Below are 21,148 nucleotides of genomic sequence, written 5' to 3' on the forward strand. Positions count from 1 at the left end.
GTAAGATGGGAATTACGATACTACAATTCCTTCCAACAATGGGGCATCGTTTCTCCGTTTCTCCCCCCAACTGACGTTGGGACCTTTTCTATGCTTTTAGAAAGTTTGGAGACCTCTAGGTCTAGGAAAGTAGTCAACTGGGTTAGAAACTCTGCCCCTGTAGCTTTTCCTCTATAGAAGTAGGGCTGGCAGCTTCTCATCTCCTCCCCATTAACAAGAAAAACAAACATTTAACTTGTCTGCCAACTGAAGGTAGTCATATCCCAGGCCAAGCCTATAGGCTCCTCATTCTGTCACAGGCATACCAAGCCCCAACCCTTTTCTATGTGTAGCCTCCCATTCCTAAAAATGGGGCTATAAAAGGCAAATTTCGTTTTTGGCTGAGCTGTAAACGGCTCAGATTGATTGTATATAGTTTCTCTTCTAAACTTGGCTGAGTTGTGCAATTCTCACTGTTGCCAGTAGGTGTCACTGGTACCACAGGGCAGTATAAGGCTGCATTCACACCTAGGCGACAAAACGCCTGAAGCGCGACGCTACAATACGCTGGAGGGGAGAAACATGATTCTCTATGGAGATGGTTCACATCTCCACGCCGAACGCCTGAAGCTCAAAACAAGTCCCGGACCCTTTTTTGTCGCGGCATATCGGACGGCTTCGGTGTTCTCCATACCCGACAATGACCTATACAAAACCGCGGTTAAAAACGCCGCAATTTGTCCTGGCAAATCGCGGTAAAAAACGACGCATATCGCCTAGGTGTGAATGCAGCCTAAGAATTACAACAAGCCCAGTAGGAGGTTCCTGGCTGCTGTGCATTCTGGGAGGGGCATTTATGGGACAGACGCCATGTGATCTACCCAGTCTTTACCTCATGGCCTTTCTGGCCTGAGACCACATTGCTGAAAGCTCCGCAAGTAGGCCCAGAAGCCTGTCTGGGGCCTACTAATCCTGGGCTGATCCCAGGCCGTCTTGCCCGTTTGGAAGAAGCCAAGCTGAGGCGATCCAGGGGAGGACCCTTGCTGGAGAGAGCCAGGATTAAGGCTGGTCTCTTAGGAGGGCCTGGTGACTCAGTTGGAGGATGCGCCTACATTTAAATACCTCAGAGTACCGCCGGATGGCTTAAAGGTTCTGGCACTGAATGCATTGTACAAATTCAAATAAAGGGTAACTAGCTCCTGGCTGCAAAGTCTGAGAGAGACTTGTCCAGGAGTTCTATTGGCTGCCAAGTCCTGCGAGAGGCTTATCCAGAAATTATACCGGTTGCTAGGTCTGAGAGACCCATCCAAGATCTTCAAGAAAAACAGTTTTCGTCTTTGGATTCAATGAGTCTGCAAGTGATATGCTAAAAAAAGGTATCTGAAACCTCCCCTAACCCTCTATTCCAGGGGTCCTCAAACTATGGCCCTCCAGTTCAGGAACTACAATTCCCATCATGCCTAGTCAGGTCTGTGAATGTCAGTTTTACAATGCCTCATGGGACTTGTAGTTCAACAGCTGGATGGCCATAGTTTGAAGATCCCTGCTCTAGTCTATTACTGCTTCCAAGTTCTCAATAAAAAATTAAAGTGACTGGCACCCAAATTCTGTTCCAACTTCCCATTATAGCCATAGCCTCATCCCTGGGGTGAATGCAAGCTCGCTCCCCGTCTCTGGAGGTACCTTTACTCCCAGGAGCTACATATAGAATTTCGAAATGTGTTTAAAGGATCCTCTTACCTCATTGTAGAGCTTTCCAGGTTCCTTCAGATCTCCTGTACACTGAGTGGCATTCTTCATACAGCAGCTTTTGGGCACGGTGTGATTGGTTCTATACCAGGTTGTGTTCTCCCAGCTGGTGTAGTTCTTGATTCCACAGCACTGCAACTGTTCAGAAGGGAAAATAAAAAATTGCGATGGTAAACCCAAATTTTTTCTCTCCTCACCTCTTGTGGACGACAAGGTTAGGAAAAAATAAATCAAGACACTTTATAGCTGTAGCCTGCCCCGTTTGCATTTTCACAAATTTAGCCAAGCCTTACAGCTGCGAAAGAAACTGCTTCTCAACCGTGTTTGTAAATGCCGTTTAGAAGGGTAATTTAACCACTTAAGCCCCGGACCATTTTGCAGCTAAATGCCCAGGCCAGGTTTTGCGATTCGGCACTGCGTCGCTTTGACAATTGCGCGGTCGTGCGACGTGGCTCCCAAACAAAATTGGCATCCTTTTTTCCCCACAAATAGAGCTTTCTTTTGGTGGTATTTGATCACCTGTGCGTTTATTTTTTGCGCTATAAACAAAAATAGAGCGACAATTTTGAAAAAAAAATGCAATATTTTTTACTTTTTGGTATAATAAATATCCCCCAAAAACATATATAAAAAAAAAAATTCCCTCAGTTTAAGAGGATACGTATTCTACCTATTTTTGGTAAAAATCGCAATAAGCGTTTATCGATTGGTTTGCGCAAAAATTTATAGCGTTTACAAAATAGGGGATAGTTTTATTGCATTTATATTAATTTTTTTTTTTTTTTTTTACTACCAATGGCGGCGATCAGCGATTTTTTTTGTGACTGCGACATTATGGCGGACACTTCGGACAATTTTGACACATTTTTGGGACCATTGTCATTTTCACAGCAAAAAATGCATTTAAATTGCATTGTTTATTGTGAAAATGACAGTTGCAGTTTGGGAGTTAACCACAGGGGGCGCTGTAGGAGTTAGTGTTCACTTTGTGTGTGTTTACAACTGTAGGGGGGTGTGGCTGTAGGACTGACGTCATCGATCGAGTCTCCCTATATAAGGGATCACTCGATCGATGCAGCCGCCACAGTGAAGCACAGGGAAGCCGTGTTTACACGCGGCTCTCCCCGTTCTTCAGCTCCGGGGAGCGATCGCGACGGGGCGGCTATAAACGAATAGCCGCGCCGTCGTCCCGGATCGCTCCCCGAGGGAATCCGCCCGCCGCACGCAGCTGGGGGGGGTCCCGATCGGACCCCCCACCCGCTAGAAGGCAGGGACGTATATATACGCCCATCTGCCTGTCCGTGCCATTTTGCGGACGTATATAGTCACGCGGCGGGCGTTGAATTTAGAATGCAACATTGTTAGATTGTCATTGCAGGCGGTATCTCCACCCCTCCTGAAGCCTAAAAATATGGAAGTTCAAGGGGGAGGCGTTACAGCTAACCATGAGCCCCGCCCCTAGCCATTTTGCAGTGCCATGTCTCTTCTCTCCGGTTTACACAAGAGTACAGGGCTGCAGCCTGCTATTCAGAACACAGATTGGAAACTGTCAGCTGGTGTTGCGAATGGTTGCAGCTCAGGCAGAGCATATCATTCACAAAAACACAAGCCGACAACAGCACAAGCCAAGTACTACACTTGTGCTGTAGGCTTGTGTTTTTGTGAATGAAAGCTCTTTTCTCCCGAGCAGGCCGATTTAAATGGACAAGTGCCATGTACACAGGATCCCCTGTGGAAGAGGGGGGTAGATTATTAACAAGCTTTCTGTTGGTAGATCAATAATGCAATTTGAACGTAATGTAAGCCACGTGCAATCTAAAATAGAACTTCTGTGAATTACCTCCTCTTGGATGAAGTCCACAGTGGAACTTTCCACATTTTTAGCATCGTACTTCTGGAATAAGAGGTCCATGTTTTTCTCCAGTTCTGGATTAATCTAGGAGTAAAAAAGAAAGTCAGATCAGTGAACCGCTTCAGACAGACTTGTGACACATAGTCTAAGGCCTCATGCACACTGGGCATTTAGCCCGTGTCTCATATCCCAGCGCTGTTGTGTGACCATTTTGGTGCGGCCAGAAGACACAGGTGCATCGTCCAGCCCACTGCCAGTGGCCTGTTAAAGTCTACAAGAGGCTGAAAAATGTAGTGGCTGGACATTGTACCAAGTGGCATCAATGTGTAGACCCTGATGCGTAGAACACAAGCATTCTGGGCTTCAGCCATCCGTCCGTGGGCGCATACGGCACTCAATGGTAATACTGAGTGCAGTACAGTATCTAGCCACTAGTATTTTTTTTTATTATTTTATACAGGCTGCCGCCAGCGGGGCTGCATAGCAGTGGCAGCTGGTGCTCAATTTTTGGGGGGCGCAAACGAAAAAATAAAAAATAAAGATGTAGCCACTGTGCCCCTTGAATGCCACCCAGCACTTGCACTTACCTGTCTCACAGCGGCGGTGTCCTGCACATCCCCCCCCCCCCCCTCGTCGTCTTCCGTCCTCTCAGGCTTCCAATCACAACGCCTGACGTTTCAGCCTATCAGGTGACAGGTAACAGACCAGAGCAAGCACCCGATTGGCTGAGGTGCGGTTCAGTGTTGTAAAGTACAGGAATTAGATTTGCTAACACAACGCTGAGTGAACAGCAAACGCACAGTATGGTGCCCACTGTTCACCTTTTTGGGAGCCTATGGCTCTAATCGGGCATTTGCAAACACCACCCCTGTCGCTGTAATTCAAGTGCCCGAAAAGGGGCACGACACCTGAATAGGGGGGTGTCAGCGGCGCCCATAGATAGACTCATGCATAGCATGAGTCTACGATAGAGCGGTGCAAGGAGAGAGGGGGCGGCGCCCATTATGGACGCACTGCCACTGCTGGAATCATTCCCAAATGCATACAACATAACCGGCTATTAACATTTATAATAACACCAGAGATTGTTGATCCAGGGAACAGCCAAATCCTGAAAGGAATGCAAGTCCATCCAAATGTAATAACCATTTGGCCACCCTGCAATATCATTTTTAACAGCAGGTGGCACTGCAGATGAACGTTCCTCAAAAAGCTGAAGGCACAATTCTTCCCAAATGCAAAGGAGGTCCAGGTCATTCGAGTTAAAGGACCAGAGCAGTATGTGCATTTTCTCCAGGAAAGGAAAGCATCTCCGCCACTTCTATTTGTTGGATTCATCCCACTATTGCTATGATAATTTTGTCGAGTTAGGGGCCCCTTGAATAGTCTATGGCATGGTTTCTCATCTAGGGATCCTTGAGCAAGAAGGAATTTCTGCATCTCACATAAGTTCCCACTAACACCATTGATCTCTTTAGCCACTGAACATCTCACTAATGTATCACAAGTTGGATATTAGGGTTGTCCCGATACCACTTTAACCACTTAAGGACAGAAGGTGTTTACGAAACTAAAAGGTTTTTTTTGCTAGAAAATTACTTAAAACCCCCAAACATTATATATATATTTTTTCTAACACCCTAGAGAATAAAAGGACGGTCATCACAATACATTTTGTAACACCGTATTTGCGCAGCGGTCTTACAAGCGCACTTTTGGAAAAAATTCACTTTTTGGAATAAAAAATAAGACAATAAATTTGGCCCAATTGTTTTATATATTGTGAAAGATAATGTTACGCCGAGTAAAATGATACCCAACGTGTCACGCTTTAAAATTGCGCCCGCTCGTGGCATGGCGTCAAACTTTTACCCTTAAAAATCTCGATAGGCGACGTTTAAAAAATTCTATAGGTTGCATTGTTTGAGCTACAGAGTAGCTCTAGGGCTATAATTATTGCTCTCGCTCCAACGATCGCGGCGATACCTCACTTGTGTGGTTTGAATACCGTTTTCATATGCGGGCGCTACTCGAGTATGCGTTCACTTCTGCTGAAATATGAAAAAAAAAAAAAGAACATATCCCTTGTAATAGAAAAAAGCATGACAGGTCCTCTTAAATATGAGATCTGGGGGTCAAAAAGACCTCAGATCTCATATTTAGACTTAAAAGCAAAAAAAAAAAAAAAAAAAAAAAAAAAAAAAAAAAAAAGGAAAATTTGTCATTTAAAAAAATGACAACAAAAAAAATTCTCTTTAAGAGGCTGGGCGGGACTGATGTTTTGACGTCACTTCCGCCCAGCAGAGCTATGAGGACGGGTGGGGGCCATCTTGCCCTCACTCAAGTCCTCACACATGAGCTGGCAGCATCCGATCTCCTCCGCGGCTTCCGGTAAGCGGCGGAGGGTGCGGAAGTCCCCTCTCCCGCCACCGATAACGGCTATCTCGCGGCGAATCCGCCGCGGAGACCGCCGTTATCGTTTACACGGCCGCCCACTGTAAAGATGGATACCTCAGTTGTGGCAGCAGCTGCTGCCGTAACTGAGATATCCATCTTAAAAACAGGACGTATATATACAGTGGGCGGGCGTTAAGTGGTTAAGACCGAGTACAAGTACTGATACTCCCCCCCCCCAGTACTCACCGATACTTTGTTAATCTCATGTGACAGTGGCACGTGCCAGTATTTATTTTTTATTTTTTTACAATGCTCTCTTCTTTGGGGGGGGGGGGGGGGGTGTGTAGACAGTGTCAGTGTGCAATATTAGCAATTTATTTTATTTTTATCAGCCCTGTTTGGGGGGGCTATGGTACAAGTACTCAGGCAAATGCTTGGTATTGGTACCTATACTAGTATTGGTGCAACCCTAGTAGATATAGTCATTGTTAGCAGGGGTTCCGAGACCAGAAAGTTATTTTAAGGATTCCACCGTTTGAAAAAAAAAAAAAAAAACAAAAAAAAAAAAGACTTCTGTCAGCAGTGGGGAAACCAATCCTCACGCCATGTCCTAGACCAAGAATCCAAAAAGATAGGAAGGGAAAGATCTCAAATGGGAACAGACTATAGAAAACAGGGCCCTCCGATTACTCCTGTATTGTAACTGCATAGCTCCCAACTGTCCCTGATTTCGAGGGACTGTCCCCGATTTGGAGCAATTCCTCACTTTGGTCTGATCTATAGAGATGTAAATAAAATGCCCTTTTTATCTAGCAGAAAAATAATTTTCCAGCACTAAACCTTTCATCCGATTTGTAAATTGCTACATTCGTAAATTCCAAAAGCCAACATAAGGAATAATAGTGGTTAAAAAAAAATATATATATATATATTATATATATATATATATATATATATATATATAAAAAATAAAAAAATAAAAGATTTAAAAAAATAAAACACAGCACTTGTGGGTTTAACCAATCTTCTCCTTTAAGGGGGCGTGGCCAGGGGTGCATCCTATGCCTGCATACTTTTGCCAATAGGTGTCCCTCATTCTCATCTCAAAAAGTTGGGAGGTATGCAACTGTACTGTCTGCCATCATGCTATAAAGCGCTGCACAAATTAATAGAGGCTCAGAAAAAAAAAAAAAGAAGATTACTAGTAAGAAGCTGTGGTGGAGAAACTTCAACCTCATGCACAAGTTGTGTGCGAACAGCTGCAGCGGGACTTGTACCCTTCGTAAATCAAGGGCAGCCGCTGCTGGCATGCAACAGCTTATATGAGGAGTTACATGCAATTAGGGCTTCAGCAAAAACAGTTTGCGGCCAGGGTGGGTGTGCTCTGGCTCCAACCAATTGTCCAGTCTGTATTCAGCCACCGCATGGAAGGCTGCTGGGTCCAGATGTGGCATTTAGCTGCATATTATGAACACACTGACCCCATTGCCCCATCTTTGTCCTCAAATTACAGGAATAAAAAGTGAAAACATGCTTTTCCCTGTTCCCAAAAAAAAATAAAAAATAAAATGAAAAATTTAGCGTGGTCCTGTTGGCTCACCAGATCAAACGGAAAAATGCTCAGTCTTACATGAAACCATTCTGACATACGATCTCAGAAAGGCATAACCTCCCAATTCCTTACCTTATCTTTATATACGAGTCCCAACACAAGAGACGCCACTCCAGCGGCCAATATGATGGATATCAGAGTGATGAACTGTAGAAAGAAAAAAAGTCAGACATTAGACACTAAATATTATCCTGATTTTAAAGTGCATTTTCACTTTTGTTAATATAATATAATACAATAAAATAATATTATTATATTATTTTATTATTATTGTATTATTTTATTATTATTGTATTATTTTATTATTATTGTATTATTGTATTATAGTATTTTATTATAGTATTGTTATATTATATATATCCCCCCTTATGCAATGTTAGAGGCTGGGGAGTTACATTTACCATTAACCCTGTTTGTACCGTGCTAGCAGATATTCATTATCAGTTTTAAACTGGACTGAAATTTGCACTTACACCTGTAATTTTGTAACTTTTTGAAATGCCAGTAAAAACTTGGCTGTGCCAGCAAGTTTCAATCTGGTAGGTTGGCAACACCGATTCCACCTCTTATGCCGGCTACAGAGTGGTGCCAGCAGCAGCAGAGAGGAGATCTTAAAGTCAGTGTGGATCGATACACTGGGCAGAATAGTATAGGGTGGATTTGATGTGCTGCGGTTTACCTGAAGCTTTCCTGCGGGTTTGCTGTGCTTGGCCATAGACTAATATCATGCACAATTGTGACACAGTAGCAATGGAAAGTTTAAATCCAGCGTGAGGAGATGACACTTCTCAGTGATCTTTGACTTCTCCCATGTTGTTTAGGTAGATCACCTCCTTAAAGTGGTTGTAAACCCACTTTTTTGACTTTTGCCTACAGGCAAGCCTATAATAAGGCTTACCTGTAGGTATAAAGAATATCTCCTAAACCTGTACGGTTTAGGAGTTATTCCCCTCGCAATGCGCCGCTGATTGCAGCGGCGCAGGGGGGATCCTCGGCTGAAGGGCCGGCCCTGCCGAACCATGCTGGAATAAAATCTACCGCGCGCATGTGCGGGAGTGACATCATCGCTGTTCCAGCCAATCATAGCGCTGGAGCGGCGATACCCGGAAGACACGCTCGGCGTGGATCAGGTAAGTTTCCTACCTCGTTCCGAGGCAAGTATTTCATAATGAGCCAATATGCGGTGCATACTAGCTCATTATGGCTTTTGCCTTGCAGGTGTAAAAAAAAAAAAAAAAAAAGTATATGCGGGTTTACAACCGCTTTACGGTTGCCCACACCTGTTGTAGAGTCCACATGACTAACTAGAAAAAGGTAATGCATACATAGGAGTGACATCATCACGGCTCCACCAGACACCCAGAGCCGCTAAACCTAGAAGGAAGACCGTACGGAGATGGAAGCCTCTGCAGCAGGGACAACATGCCGCTAAAGGGCTTAGTTTTAAGACAAGTCTTTCATAATGTGCAGGTATGTGATAGACAGACTACTGCTTTAAATTTCCCAAGTAATCACGTTAGGTTCTTTAAAACACCTATAGAGGGGAGTAAAATGCAAACTATTTTGCTGGCAAGAGACAGCCAAGTACTTACACATCCCAGTCCGCAGCTGGATTCCTGAATGGTGGAACAGAAGCCGAGGCATCCAATGATGAACATGAACACGGCCACACATAGAATGATCACGGATGGAAGCATCACATACATGTTCCCCAAGAAATTCTCATATTGCTTGTAGGTGATGATGGCATTAATACCGACATATGCCAGTGCAGCTGCTGCCACCTGAAAAAATAAAAATACAAGTAGATGTAAACTCAAACACTTAACATGGGTCACCCCTCACACCAATACCATGCAAAAAGCGCAGAGCTCCTATACACATGGGCGTCCACTGAAGTTCTCTGGGCAGGGCGCTTCCGTAGTGGTGACACATTTAACCCTTTCTTCAAACGCTAGCAGGGGTTAAAAGCGCCCCTCTAGCGGCCGAATAGCGCAGCTAAAGCGGCACTTTTTAGCGGCGCTTTACAGATAACGCGGCCAGTTGGCAGTGTGAAATAGCTCTTGAGATAATTCAGCTTCACTCCATGCCCATACAACTATAGCCTAGAGAATGTACAGACTCTCCCCCCCCCCCTTCAGCACAGCCCCCCATTCCGCACAGACCCCTCCATTCAGCACAGATGAACCCCCCCATTCAGCACAGACGGACCTCCCCATTCAGTACCTTTAGATCAGCCATCAGCGCGGCCGGGTCACAGCAGGTTCCCTCCCCCTGTATACACATAAACACTGGAGGGGGAGGCGGCTTCACTCTGCTCGCTGTGTCTGACATATGCCCACGAGACTCTTCAGCAGCTTCTCGATTTTACAGGGGGGTCAATTGCCCCCCCTTGCCCTATGTAGCGGACGCCCATGCCTATACACCATATGCAGAATGAATAGCTCAAGTTCTTTGTGAAGGGGAAAGAGACCTGCTGCAGGTCTTCCCAATCATCGCCTGAAATGGGGCCCACATCCCTTTCCCACCAGACCTTACAAAATTTAAGAAGCATTTTTAAGAGGCATAAAAAAAAAAAAAAAAAAATAAGTCAGTAGCACAAGATGGGTATCTGAGATCAGCCCTTTAGTGGAGGGTGCCTATACTATATTTTCGGTTACGAACATTGGAGACCAAAATCAGGTTTGGCTGCACCTGAAGGAATTGGCAAAACCCTTTAGGGCAGGCATGTCCAAAGTCCAGCCCGCATTCCAGTTTAGTACGGCCCCCCTGGCGATTTGGAGATATACATCCTTGGAGGGGACAGGACAAGCGCCTTCAGATTACATACAGGAGGAGAATCTCCTGTTTACTTCCGCGGCATTTCCAACAGGAAGTCCCGTCTCCTGGGCTGCCATTGGACAACTGTTCTGTCCATCATAGGAGGCTTCATATTAAAGAGGCCGCCGAGTAAACAGGAGATTCTGCTGTATGTATGTTGGCACTCATCCCGGTCCCCTCCAAGGCTGCAGATGGGCATCGATTGGGCTGCACTCATGGGCACTGACCCTTATTTTGCTCCACAGTTCATTTAAAATTTTATTTTTTCCCCTGAAACTTCCATCTCAAAGTGAAGGTGTGCGACACACACACACACACACACACACACACACACACACACACACACACACACACACACACCTTGTTGGGCAGTGTATTAGTACTTGGAGGAACACACTTAAACCGAATGTTAAAGGTTCAAATAAAGTCAGACAAAAATAGTCAGCCCTCACGCATATTCACTTCATCAAATCTGGCACTCGTTGAAAAAAAAAGTTTGGACACCCCTGCTTTAGGGTGAAAGCTAGAATTTTCTGGGAAAAGGATGGTTGTCCCAAATATGGGGGGGGGGGGGTATGTTTGGTGAAGGACAAAATTCCCAACAATTTTTTTTATTTTTAGCAGTGTCCCAAACTTCACATTAGAAGAGGGGTGGGTAAGGAAGACAGCACTACAAAGTGATCAGGCGTGTCAAAAGATGGGGAAAGGTTTCTGTATTGCATATCTTTATACACTCAAAAGGCTGCCAGAAGCATCTATATCACTAGTGCCCAACCGTCAGCCCAAGGACCACATATGGCATGTTTCTGTGACCCTTAGGGCCCCTGCAGGTTCTAATCTGGGTTTCCCTTATGCCCTGTTACAACAGTGACTTCTGGCCGTCCCCAGCCTATTGACTTTAGCCTGTTGTGCATCTGCTGTTTAAAGGCTGGTACACACGATCAGATTTTCCGACAATTGTGCGATGGCAGGGCTTTTGTTGGATAATCTGACAGTTTGTACGCTCCATCGAACAATTGTTGTCGGAATTTCTGACAAACGTTTTATAGCATGCTCTCAAATTTTCCCAACAAATGTGTGCCATCGGATTACCCGATCGTGTGCACACAAGTCCATCGGAATAAAATTTAAAGTACAAACACGCATTCTCCACACATTAGAAGTTGCCTAAAGGGTGGCGGTAAGAAGCTGAAAACTACGTAGTTGTGTATGTTGGCTGAAAAAGTTCTGCCGTCTGTATGCATACCAAGTTCGCAGCCAATGCCCTTCACACAAAATTCCACGGATTTGTCCAATGGAAATCCGATCGTGTGCATAAGGCTTTACACTCCATTTTAGGCTGCATTCACACCTGAACGCGGCGTATGTTACCACAATTTGCCGCGACAATTTGCAGCGTTTTGTCCTGCGATTTGCTGTGACAAAACGCGGCGTTTAAAGCGGTTCTCCACCCTAAAGTGGAGTCCCGCTGATCGGAACCCTCCCCCCTCCGGTGTCACATTTGACACTTTTCAGGGGGGAGGGGGGGTGCAGATACCTGTCTAAAGACAGGTATTTGCACCCACTTCCGGCCTGGCATTCACGGGCAAAAGACGGGCATTCCGTCACATCCCGTCGCCCCCCATTGTGTGCTGGGAACACTAGGCTCCCAGCACATAGCGGGAGCCAATCAGCGGGCGCAGCGCGACTCGCGCATGCGCCGTAGGGAACCGGGCAGTGAAGCCGCAGCGCTTCACTTCCTGGTTCCCTCAGCGTGGATGGCGGGGGGGAGCAGCAGAGACGAGCGATCACTCCTCTGCTGCGATCGGCGCTGGACTCCAGGACAGGTAAGTGTCCTCATATTAAAAGTCAGCAGCTGCAGTATTTGTAGCTGCTGGCTTTTAATATTTTTTTCCCCATGGCACATCCGCTTTAAGCCACAACATACGCCGGAGGGGTGATCAACATTGTCGGCTATGCCTAAAGCCGTCTGAAAAAAGGTCCGGGTCTTGTTTTGAGCTTCAGGCGTACGGCGTTTCGGCGTGGAGATGTGAACCATCTCCATAGCCGACAATGTTAAATTGCCCCTCCAGCGTATTGCAGGCTGCAATAGCGTCGGGCGTGAAAACGCCTAGGTGTGAATGGAGCGTTATGTTCAGGGACACGCTTGAGGCTCTCCATCAAGAAAGTCGACCACCACTAATCTACATCCTGCCTAATCTCCAATATGTGTATCACTACCCCCGAAGGAGCTGCTGGTTTAGATTTGGGCCTGCCGTTGCCTTACTGTTCCGTACGTTCGTCTCAGGGGTTCTCCTTGAAGAGTGGACCATAAGAAATGTCTGCACCAAACACGAAGTCTCTTTCAAGGTTTTTATTGAACAAAGTTCTCCAACAGTGGGGTAGAGGGATGGGGAAAGACTAGGGTACCTTTGCGGATCACAGGCTCAAACTTAGATCCAGAGGATTAAGGCTGGGTTCACACTACGATTTTCCCGTCCGTCAGCCGCATACGATTTATATGAAAAACCGTATGCGGCTGAAACGGACGGGAACGTATGGAACCGCACATATGTGCGTTTTCCATTGACGTTAATGTTAAAGAAAAACGTATGCGTTTGCCATACTGTTTTAAAAACGGCCGCAAAACCGTGGTTGAACACGGTTTTGCGTACGTTTAAAAAACGTTTTGCCAGCAAATCGTACGCACCCGGATGCATACGATTTGCAATGCATTGTCTATCTATACGTTTTCAATACTGAAATCGTATGCGGCTGACGGACGGGAAAATCGTAGTGTGAACCCAGCCTAACTTAGTTCCACGCTGGATTTCAGCAACCACCAGCTAGGCCCACTCTCACTGGCCTAGCAGCTGGTGCAAAGCTCGTTAAAGTCTCTGCCACAGACTCAATGCGTTAAGTCGGGCCGTCCCACAATCTTCTGCCACAAGATCTTGCAACTACTCATGCACTTTGTAGAAATTTCAATAGAGTACACGACTCACGGTGCCAAGAATCTTTCAGCCAACCCGGCAGCACAGCGAGGTAAAACTGACAGAATGAGTCCTTCAATTGAATCCCAGTGGTTCAGCTCTCTTTGCGTAGGCGAGGTAGTGAAGGACCATCCCTGGACTAGTAGGCCCCAGCAACCTCTGGGCCTACTCTGTTATGAGGCCTTGGGCCAGCTGGCCCCAAGACCAAAAACAGCTCACACATCACCTGAGACCGGGAGGGCCATCAGGTCAGGATCGAAAGACCCTGCCAAAAAAGCATCCGTTTGAGTACCCTCTCCCAGAATGCACAGCGGGTACACCACTCCCCCTGGGCTGCTTATGGGAAAAAGCTAGCCAATGCATCCTGCCTGTCGCCTTTCCAACCTTGACCTGCGGTGGAAGCGACACCCACAGTCAAGGGGAAAATCATGCAACCCAGCTGAACTGAAACAGATCAATTTAGCATAATCCTGAGCCAAACTACTGCTCAGACTACTATAATTAACACATAGCGCCCAATCAATGGGAGCAAGGCGCTACATATGTATTGAAGATAGTCAGGAAAGGGTTAACCTGACACACACAGTTCAGCCAGTATATAAAAAAAAAAATTGTAGTTTTCTTTGAGGAAGTGAAACATTTATGATCCTTCTGACAACAGCTCTTCCTCCTCTGTCAGTGATAGAGACTTCAGTAGAAGGCCATCTAATCTCAGTCCAATAGAAGAATTGAAGGCAATTTGTTTCAGTGCCAGCATAAAAGCTCCAAATTCCTGGTGTGATTTCCCCTTACTTCCCCATTTTGTCACCATCTAGGTTTGAGGTTAGGCGCGCCTAGTACATATTGCCATCTCGCTTGTGATATAGAGCCTGTGCACTTCCAGTACAGGTGCCATGTTTAAATTTAGAGGGGGGAATGAGAGTTATTTTGCCCTCATTCAGGATTTGTTAAATTGGGTTTCTGCTACGGTGGGCCGTTCTGTGGTTTCATTCTGTGTTCCAAAGATACATTTCCATCTTTGGATAGAAGGTGGCGCCAGAGGGGTCCAGGCAGAGGCGCCTTTCTCCAGCAGCCAGAGGAGCGTTTCCCTTGCGGGGCATGCTGGGGTAGGGTATTTCTTGGGTGGACGCCATTTTGGGGGGGTCTTCGCTCGTTCCAGGTGCGGCACCCACCTTTAGGGTGTGCGCACATCACGGGCCCCAGCGAGATGGCCTACCAGGCCGGGGGGCACGTGCTACGCGGAGTTCCTGACTCTGGGCTCTCATGGCCCGGAGCAACTAAAGCTGCAAAGGGGCCCCAGTGACTTACTGGGTCCCCACACTTCATGAAGATCCCAAGCGAGTTAGGCTGTTCGGTGGGGAGTCGGTCTGAGGTGAGCCCAGAGGCAGGTGATCCAACAGGGCTTAGACGATCCATCTGGGATCTGGGTTGCCGGACACTGAGAAGTTGTATGCTGCAACTTGTCAGTCGGTGACCCCAAACTAGGAAATCTACCTGAGGGAGATTCAGGCAAAATTGTATTTACTGAGAGGATTCGCTCTATTATCTTCATTCCTGAGTAAAGGGCCTGTGGCAGAGGTTCCACTCCTAAATAAAATTCCATTAGAGCCAAGTCCGTGGCAGAGACTTGTTCCTTCTCAGAAGTTCTAAGTGATACTCTGGCTGCCATGTCGGTGTGAGAGGCCCGTCCAGGTACACTTTACCCCACTCCCTAAAAAACGACCAGCCTTGAAGTGAAAACCCACCTTTGTACCACAAGGGTTAAATTCTTATAAGGCTAGAGGGCATCGCTAAATGGCAGATTGTGTCCAGCCCAAGCTACTGATCTATCTGGAGCGCCACAATAGCGCAATTTAGCTGGTGCTTTTGTCCCCAGCCTCCGCCATTAGCAAAGTGGAGCGGATGGCAGGAGGCGGGACAATTCTGGACAGGGGGCAGGACCAGCCCTGCATGAAGAGAGGCAGCTGCCGGAATGAATTTTTCACTTTAATCCATGAGGTTATTGGCTACTAGGAGGTGGTCTTGCTAATATGCAAGCTAAAGCTTTAAAAAACAAAACAAAAAAACAAAACATTTTTTATTTAAACAAACATGTCAAACTTGCCTCCACTATGCAGCTCGTTTTGCACAGAGTGGCCTCTCGGTAGCCGTTTTCGTACCCTCCCCACTTCTGATAACCTCGTCTGGGAAGTGCTCTCCCAAGGAGTTTACCTTGCAGGGTGCCCATAGCCGCCGACTACAGGACTTGGCCCCGCGTCATTGGAGTTGATTGACAGCAGTGCGAGCCAATGGATGCCATCAATCTATCCAATGAAGAGCCGAGAAGGCCGAGCAAAGTAAGAGCCCGTGGGACTTTCCAGGGCTCAGATAAAAGGGGGGGGTTGCATGCAGTGATCGTAAGATAGGATGCATTAAGGTGGAACACACACACACACACACAACCACACACACAACCACACACACAACCACACACACAACCACACACACAACCACACACACAACCACACACACACACACAACCCTTTTATGCATTAAGATAGAAAACCTTGTGTGCAGGAGCCCTCCTCAGCACCCAGCCAAAGCCCCCCCCCCCCCCCCGAATACTTACCTGAGGTCCCTCTGTCCAGGAGTGTCCCACCATCCTCCTTCCCGATTGGCAGAGACACAGCAGCGGCACCATTGGCTGCCACTGCCATCAAAGTCAGCTAGCCAATCAGGGGAGAGGGGCCAGGTTGGGCTCCTGTGTCTGAATGGACACAGGAAACTGACTCTGCTTGGGTGCCCCCATAGCAAGCTGCTTGTTGTGGGGGTCACTGAACAGGAGGGAGGGGCCAGGAGCACAGAAGGAGGCTGTAACAGAGCAGGAAAGTAAAAAAAAAAAAATCCACACTTTTACAACACTGCATTAACTGGAAATGCATACATCATTGCTTCCTCCCAGGGGGTTTCAGTTCCTTTTCCCCCTATCACCTGATGCTGCGAGATAAATTACACACTTATGATAAGGATATGACAAGGACTACCTATAAACCTCAATCTGGCCGTCAAGTTGCCCTCTCTCTCTCTCACACCAGTGTGAACTAAGGCTTAGGCTGGGTTCACATGTGCGAATTTCATGCGTTTTTCACTGCATCCAAATTCACATGACAGGAGAGTGACCGGCTCTTAACCACTTCCCCGTCTGCACTATAGCCGAATGATCCTGGCCCCTTACCATGTGATCAGCTGTCAGCCAATGACAGCTGATCACATGATGTAAACAAACCTTGGTAATCGTTTTTTCCCTCCTCACGCTTAGGTGCAAGGGACCTCAGTCCCGAAGAGGAAGGAGGCACAACCCACCAGATACAGAAAGATGTCAATTCTGGCCCTGGAGGTCATCATTAGACTGAAGGAGGCCTGGGACCTTGCTACACCTGTAATAAAGGCTTACCTGTAGGCACTATAAATATCTCCTAAACCTCCATGGTTAAATAGATAGTCGCACTTCATGCAGCCAGGGAGGTCACTGGCGCATGCACTCTGAAGGGACGTTATACCTGTCCCGTCCCTTCAGAACTCCGTACCGCAGTCTCCGACGAACATGCACGGGATCGACGTCATAACGGTGCAGCCAGACGGCTGGAAAACGTGAACCCGGAAGTAAGACCATGTGAAGATTAGTGGTGCAACAGATTGTCATTGATCCGTGATCGGCACACAGCGCGATCCGCAGATGGAGCTCCATAGGAAAGGCTTCGGCCTAGCTCCAGAACGGTGGCCATCTTGGTACACCCGGCGGCCTACGTGCGCTCCCCTAGAGCAGTGCGCCAACGTAATCACCCGCCTCAACTGCTCGTGGATCTACCTGCAATCATATATACAGGGGGGGAGATGTGGACATTACAGTGGGGACCGTTTTGTTTTTGCTGATCCAAAAAAAGATCTGAGGAATGATGCGAATCGTGAGTTATTTGATCCATTGCACCCCTAGTGAAGATGGAAGCGTCAGAGGTCACAGCGTGGTGGTACAGTGCTTCATTCCAAGGTAAGCATTTCAAAATGTGCTAGTATGCATTGCATACTAGCACATTATGCCTTTACTGTGCAGGGTTATAAAAAAAAAAAAAAAAGAGCACGGTTTACTTCCTCTTTAAGCAACGTCTACCAGTCCTACCCATCATCCTTTGTGTTTATTGGCTATATAAATGTAGCACTACCCCCGAAGGAGCTGCTGGTTTGTTTTGGGTGGCACGTTACCTCTATCTCTGCCGTCTAGGGTACTTGATGAAAGTTGTAGTAATGGAATGTCTTTTCTGCGCTTTTATTACCCAGCCGGGTAAAAACGATTAAAAACAGTAGACAGGTGAAAGCATAGCAAAATAGGAGACAGTACATCTAGGTATAACTGAACACGGGAAACAGTCCCGTTTCCAACAATACTTTACTTTGCCACCCCAGCCAGAGAGGGTATAGTGCACCTGGACAGGCCTCTCACCAGTCTGGCAGCCAGAGTCACTCGAACTTAGGATTAAAGCGGGGGTTCACCCTAAAAAAAAAAAAAAAAAAAATCTTACATTACATCCAGTATACTAACGACATTTACAGTAGGCAGGTCTTTTTTTTTGCCGTACATACCGTTATATTGCGCTTTTCTCCCCAACTTCCGGGTTCTGATTCACGCGGGACTGGGCGTTCCTATCCCTGGGTTAGATGATTGACGTCTGTTGAAACAGTTCATGTCGCACAAGGCACGTCACCAGATTTCCGTAAATAGCCGAGCTGCGAGTCGGCGCTATATGGTGCCTGCACAGTCAGCACTACACGGTGGGCGCAGGCGCCGTATAGCGCCGACTCGCAGCTCGGCCATTTACGGAAATCTGGTGACACACCTTGAGACATGGGAACCGTTTCACCAGACGTCAATCATCTAACCCAGGGATAGGAACGCCCAGTCCCACGGGAATCAGAACCCAGAAAAAAAAATAAAAAAATCGCAATATAACGGTATGTGCGGCAAAAAAAAAAACCTGCATACTGTAAATGTTGTTAGTATGCTGGATGTAATGTTAGAAATTGGTTTTTAGGGTGAACCCCCGCTTTAAGTCTCTGCCACAGACCCTCCTATAAGATTGGACAATTATGGTCCGGAATCCTTTCTTAGTAGATTCAGCACCCGGATCTCCTTCAGGTAGTTTTGCAAAATCTGCAGCTGGCAGGCGACCAACATCCAGCCTATCAGATCCCAGGTTGTCCCCTGATGAATGGGCAGGTCCTTCCTGGAACACCAGCCTCGTGCTTGGTATCCTTCGGACAGGCTCCTCATTGGTCATCTTCCTCCAATTGGACGGACAGCTCGGGACCCCCTCTAGATTGGGGACCCAGTCGACCACGGGGCCCACACAGTGATCAATTGCTCCGGGCCAACGTGGTCCAGGAACACTGCTGCCCATGCACACCCCGGCCAGGAGGGCCATATGAGGGGGTGTCGTGGAATGGCTACCCCAATGGTGGGCGCCACACGAGGAAGAACCTTGTGGTAATGGCGTCTGCACCCTTTATACCCCTCTCCAGCATGCACAGCGGGGCAATAAATCCTTCTGGCCGCTAAGGAGTGGCACTCAAAGCACTTGACCATAATGCTGCCACCTGCCATCCGGGGGTGTCAGGAGTCCCCGAACAAAAGGATAGCCCACAGCACAGCCAAGCTAGAGCAGAGACCCAAATTGAAACGATCAGATGAACTCAGAGCCAACTATTTCCCTGAATCCTTCCCCTAAATTTAACATAGCACCGGCTCTGATATATGGTTTTGGGAAGCACATCACTCTTTATTAGAGTCTCTTATGAGAATCTTTTTTCTTCTCTATATTCACTCAATTAATCTTTGTGGATATTGTTATTGGTTTATGCATTTTTATTTATATCACACGAGTTTTGTAATTGCTTATTCATTGAGTGATCAGATATAGAACACACACACACGATACTTAAAACTAGCGCCCCCTATCATTCACCATTCACTAAAATCAATGAGGTATCACCTTTTTTTTTTCAGAGGAGCAGCTCTATTTCAATTAAAATTTCTACTTTTAATTTATATGTTCCACATTTATTAATTTATCTTTTTGGTGCGAAAATATATCTTCAACAGGTGCTACATAAACACAAGAAATAATTTTCTTGCCCTCTATACACCATTTGAAGCTGCACCCGATCACATGCTAGTAGGGAAGTGAGAGGCAAAGTCCAGCGTGTGACACTGCGATGTATGAGGCGTCTTGCGCACTTTGTCATCACTTTCCTACACAATAAAACACACAGTGCTGTTATTTCATGGGAAGGATTTTACAGTCTAGTGGTTATCAGTAAAAAGTTTCACAATAAACCTGAATCACCAATTTCAGACTAGCGGCTCAGGAAGCCAATGTCACATGTCTATTGGGCTCTGAATCATACACTCCACAAGTACAGGAAAGGGTTCATCAAGTTTTCGATCATGTGTTAAACCACTTGACCTCTGGAAGATTTACCCCCCTTCATTGCCAGGCCATTTTGTGAGATACGACACTGCGTTTCTTTGACCATTGCGTGGTCATGCGACACTGTACCCAATCCATGCCTCAGACCCGGAAGTGTCAGATCACGTACTAGGTATGCGATCTGGCACCGAGCAGCACATTTACGTTGGGCGGTCCACAAGTGGTTAAACCGATTACTTTTTCGAGCAGGACATGGAAAATTGGGTTTGGGAGCCGACAAGGTAAAGATCCACACGCAGCTGAACGAGTCAGGTGAGCAACTCGCACAATGCTACACCCTGTTCTATATGGCTGCATTGTAAAACAAGATTTCATTTGCATAAAAAAAAAAAAAAATAGATAATCAGCAGAAAAAAAAAAAAACCACACACCTCTATATATATCCATCCCACACCCCCCACCACAGGCTGCTTTTACTCTCTGCTGAACTTTGGGAAGGTTTTTTTTTTTTTTACAAAATATTTTAGTTTCATAAGTTTTTACTTAAACATCTGTGAATGTTACAAGTAACCATTTCCTGACAGAACAGGTCTGAATTTGACTAAACTGAAGAATCTGGCAAAAAAAAAAAAAAATTACTTTGCATGTGGTCAGACCAGTTCAGAACAAGAATGGGGGAAATTTCACTATTTCCTTGTATGAAAATAAAAATCAGAAGAGGAGTTTCAACCTTGGCTGTGAGAAGTTAAAGAAAAACTGCAGTCTGCTCACATAATTTGTAATAAAAAAAAATGCCATTCTGAAGCTTCCCTCCAATCACTTTAAACATTTTATATATACAGGTTGGGGCCAGTAGGCCACTGTAGCAGCACGGCAGGTTGGAGCCAGTAGGCCACGGCAGATTGGAGCCAGTAGGCCACGGCAGATTGGAGCCAGTAGGCCACGGCAGATTGGAGCCAGTAGGCCACGGCAGATTGGAGCCAGTAGGCCACGGCAGATTGGAGCCAGTAGGCCACGGTAGCGGCACGACAGGTTGGGGCCAGTAGGCCATGGTAACTGCACGGCAGGTTGGGGCCAGTAGGCCACGGCAGGTTGGGGCCAGTAGGGCACGGTAGCGGCACAACAGGTTGAGGCCAGTAGGCCACGGTAGCGGCACAACAGGTTGAGGCCAGTAGGCCACGGTAGCGGCACAACAGGTTGAGGCCAGTAGGCCACGGTAGCGGCACAACAGGTTGAGGCCAGTAGGCCACGGTAGCGGCACAACAGGTTGAGGCCAGTAGGCCACGGTAGCGGCACGGCAGGTTGG

General features: G+C 46.7%; 1 protein-coding gene across 1 annotated transcript in view; it reads right to left on the minus strand.

The window, feature by feature from the left end:
• The window catches only part of LOC120926685 (tetraspanin-36-like), a 30,825-nt gene that overhangs the window by 4,278 nt on the left and 5,399 nt on the right, over positions 1-21,148 (minus strand). Inside the window, exons 2-5 of the mRNA XM_040336831.1 lie at positions 9,182-9,373; positions 7,662-7,736; positions 3,569-3,664; positions 1,720-1,866 (exon numbers count right to left, since the gene is read on the minus strand). Coding sequence (XP_040192765.1) covers positions 1,720-1,866; positions 3,569-3,664; positions 7,662-7,736; positions 9,182-9,373 — 510 coding nt within the window. The remainder of the gene's footprint in view (positions 1-1,719; positions 1,867-3,568; positions 3,665-7,661; positions 7,737-9,181; positions 9,374-21,148) is intronic.

This window comes from Rana temporaria, chromosome 1 (assembly GCF_905171775.1).
Source record: "Rana temporaria chromosome 1, aRanTem1.1, whole genome shotgun sequence".
Taxonomy (NCBI): Eukaryota; Metazoa; Chordata; class Amphibia; order Anura; family Ranidae; genus Rana; species Rana temporaria.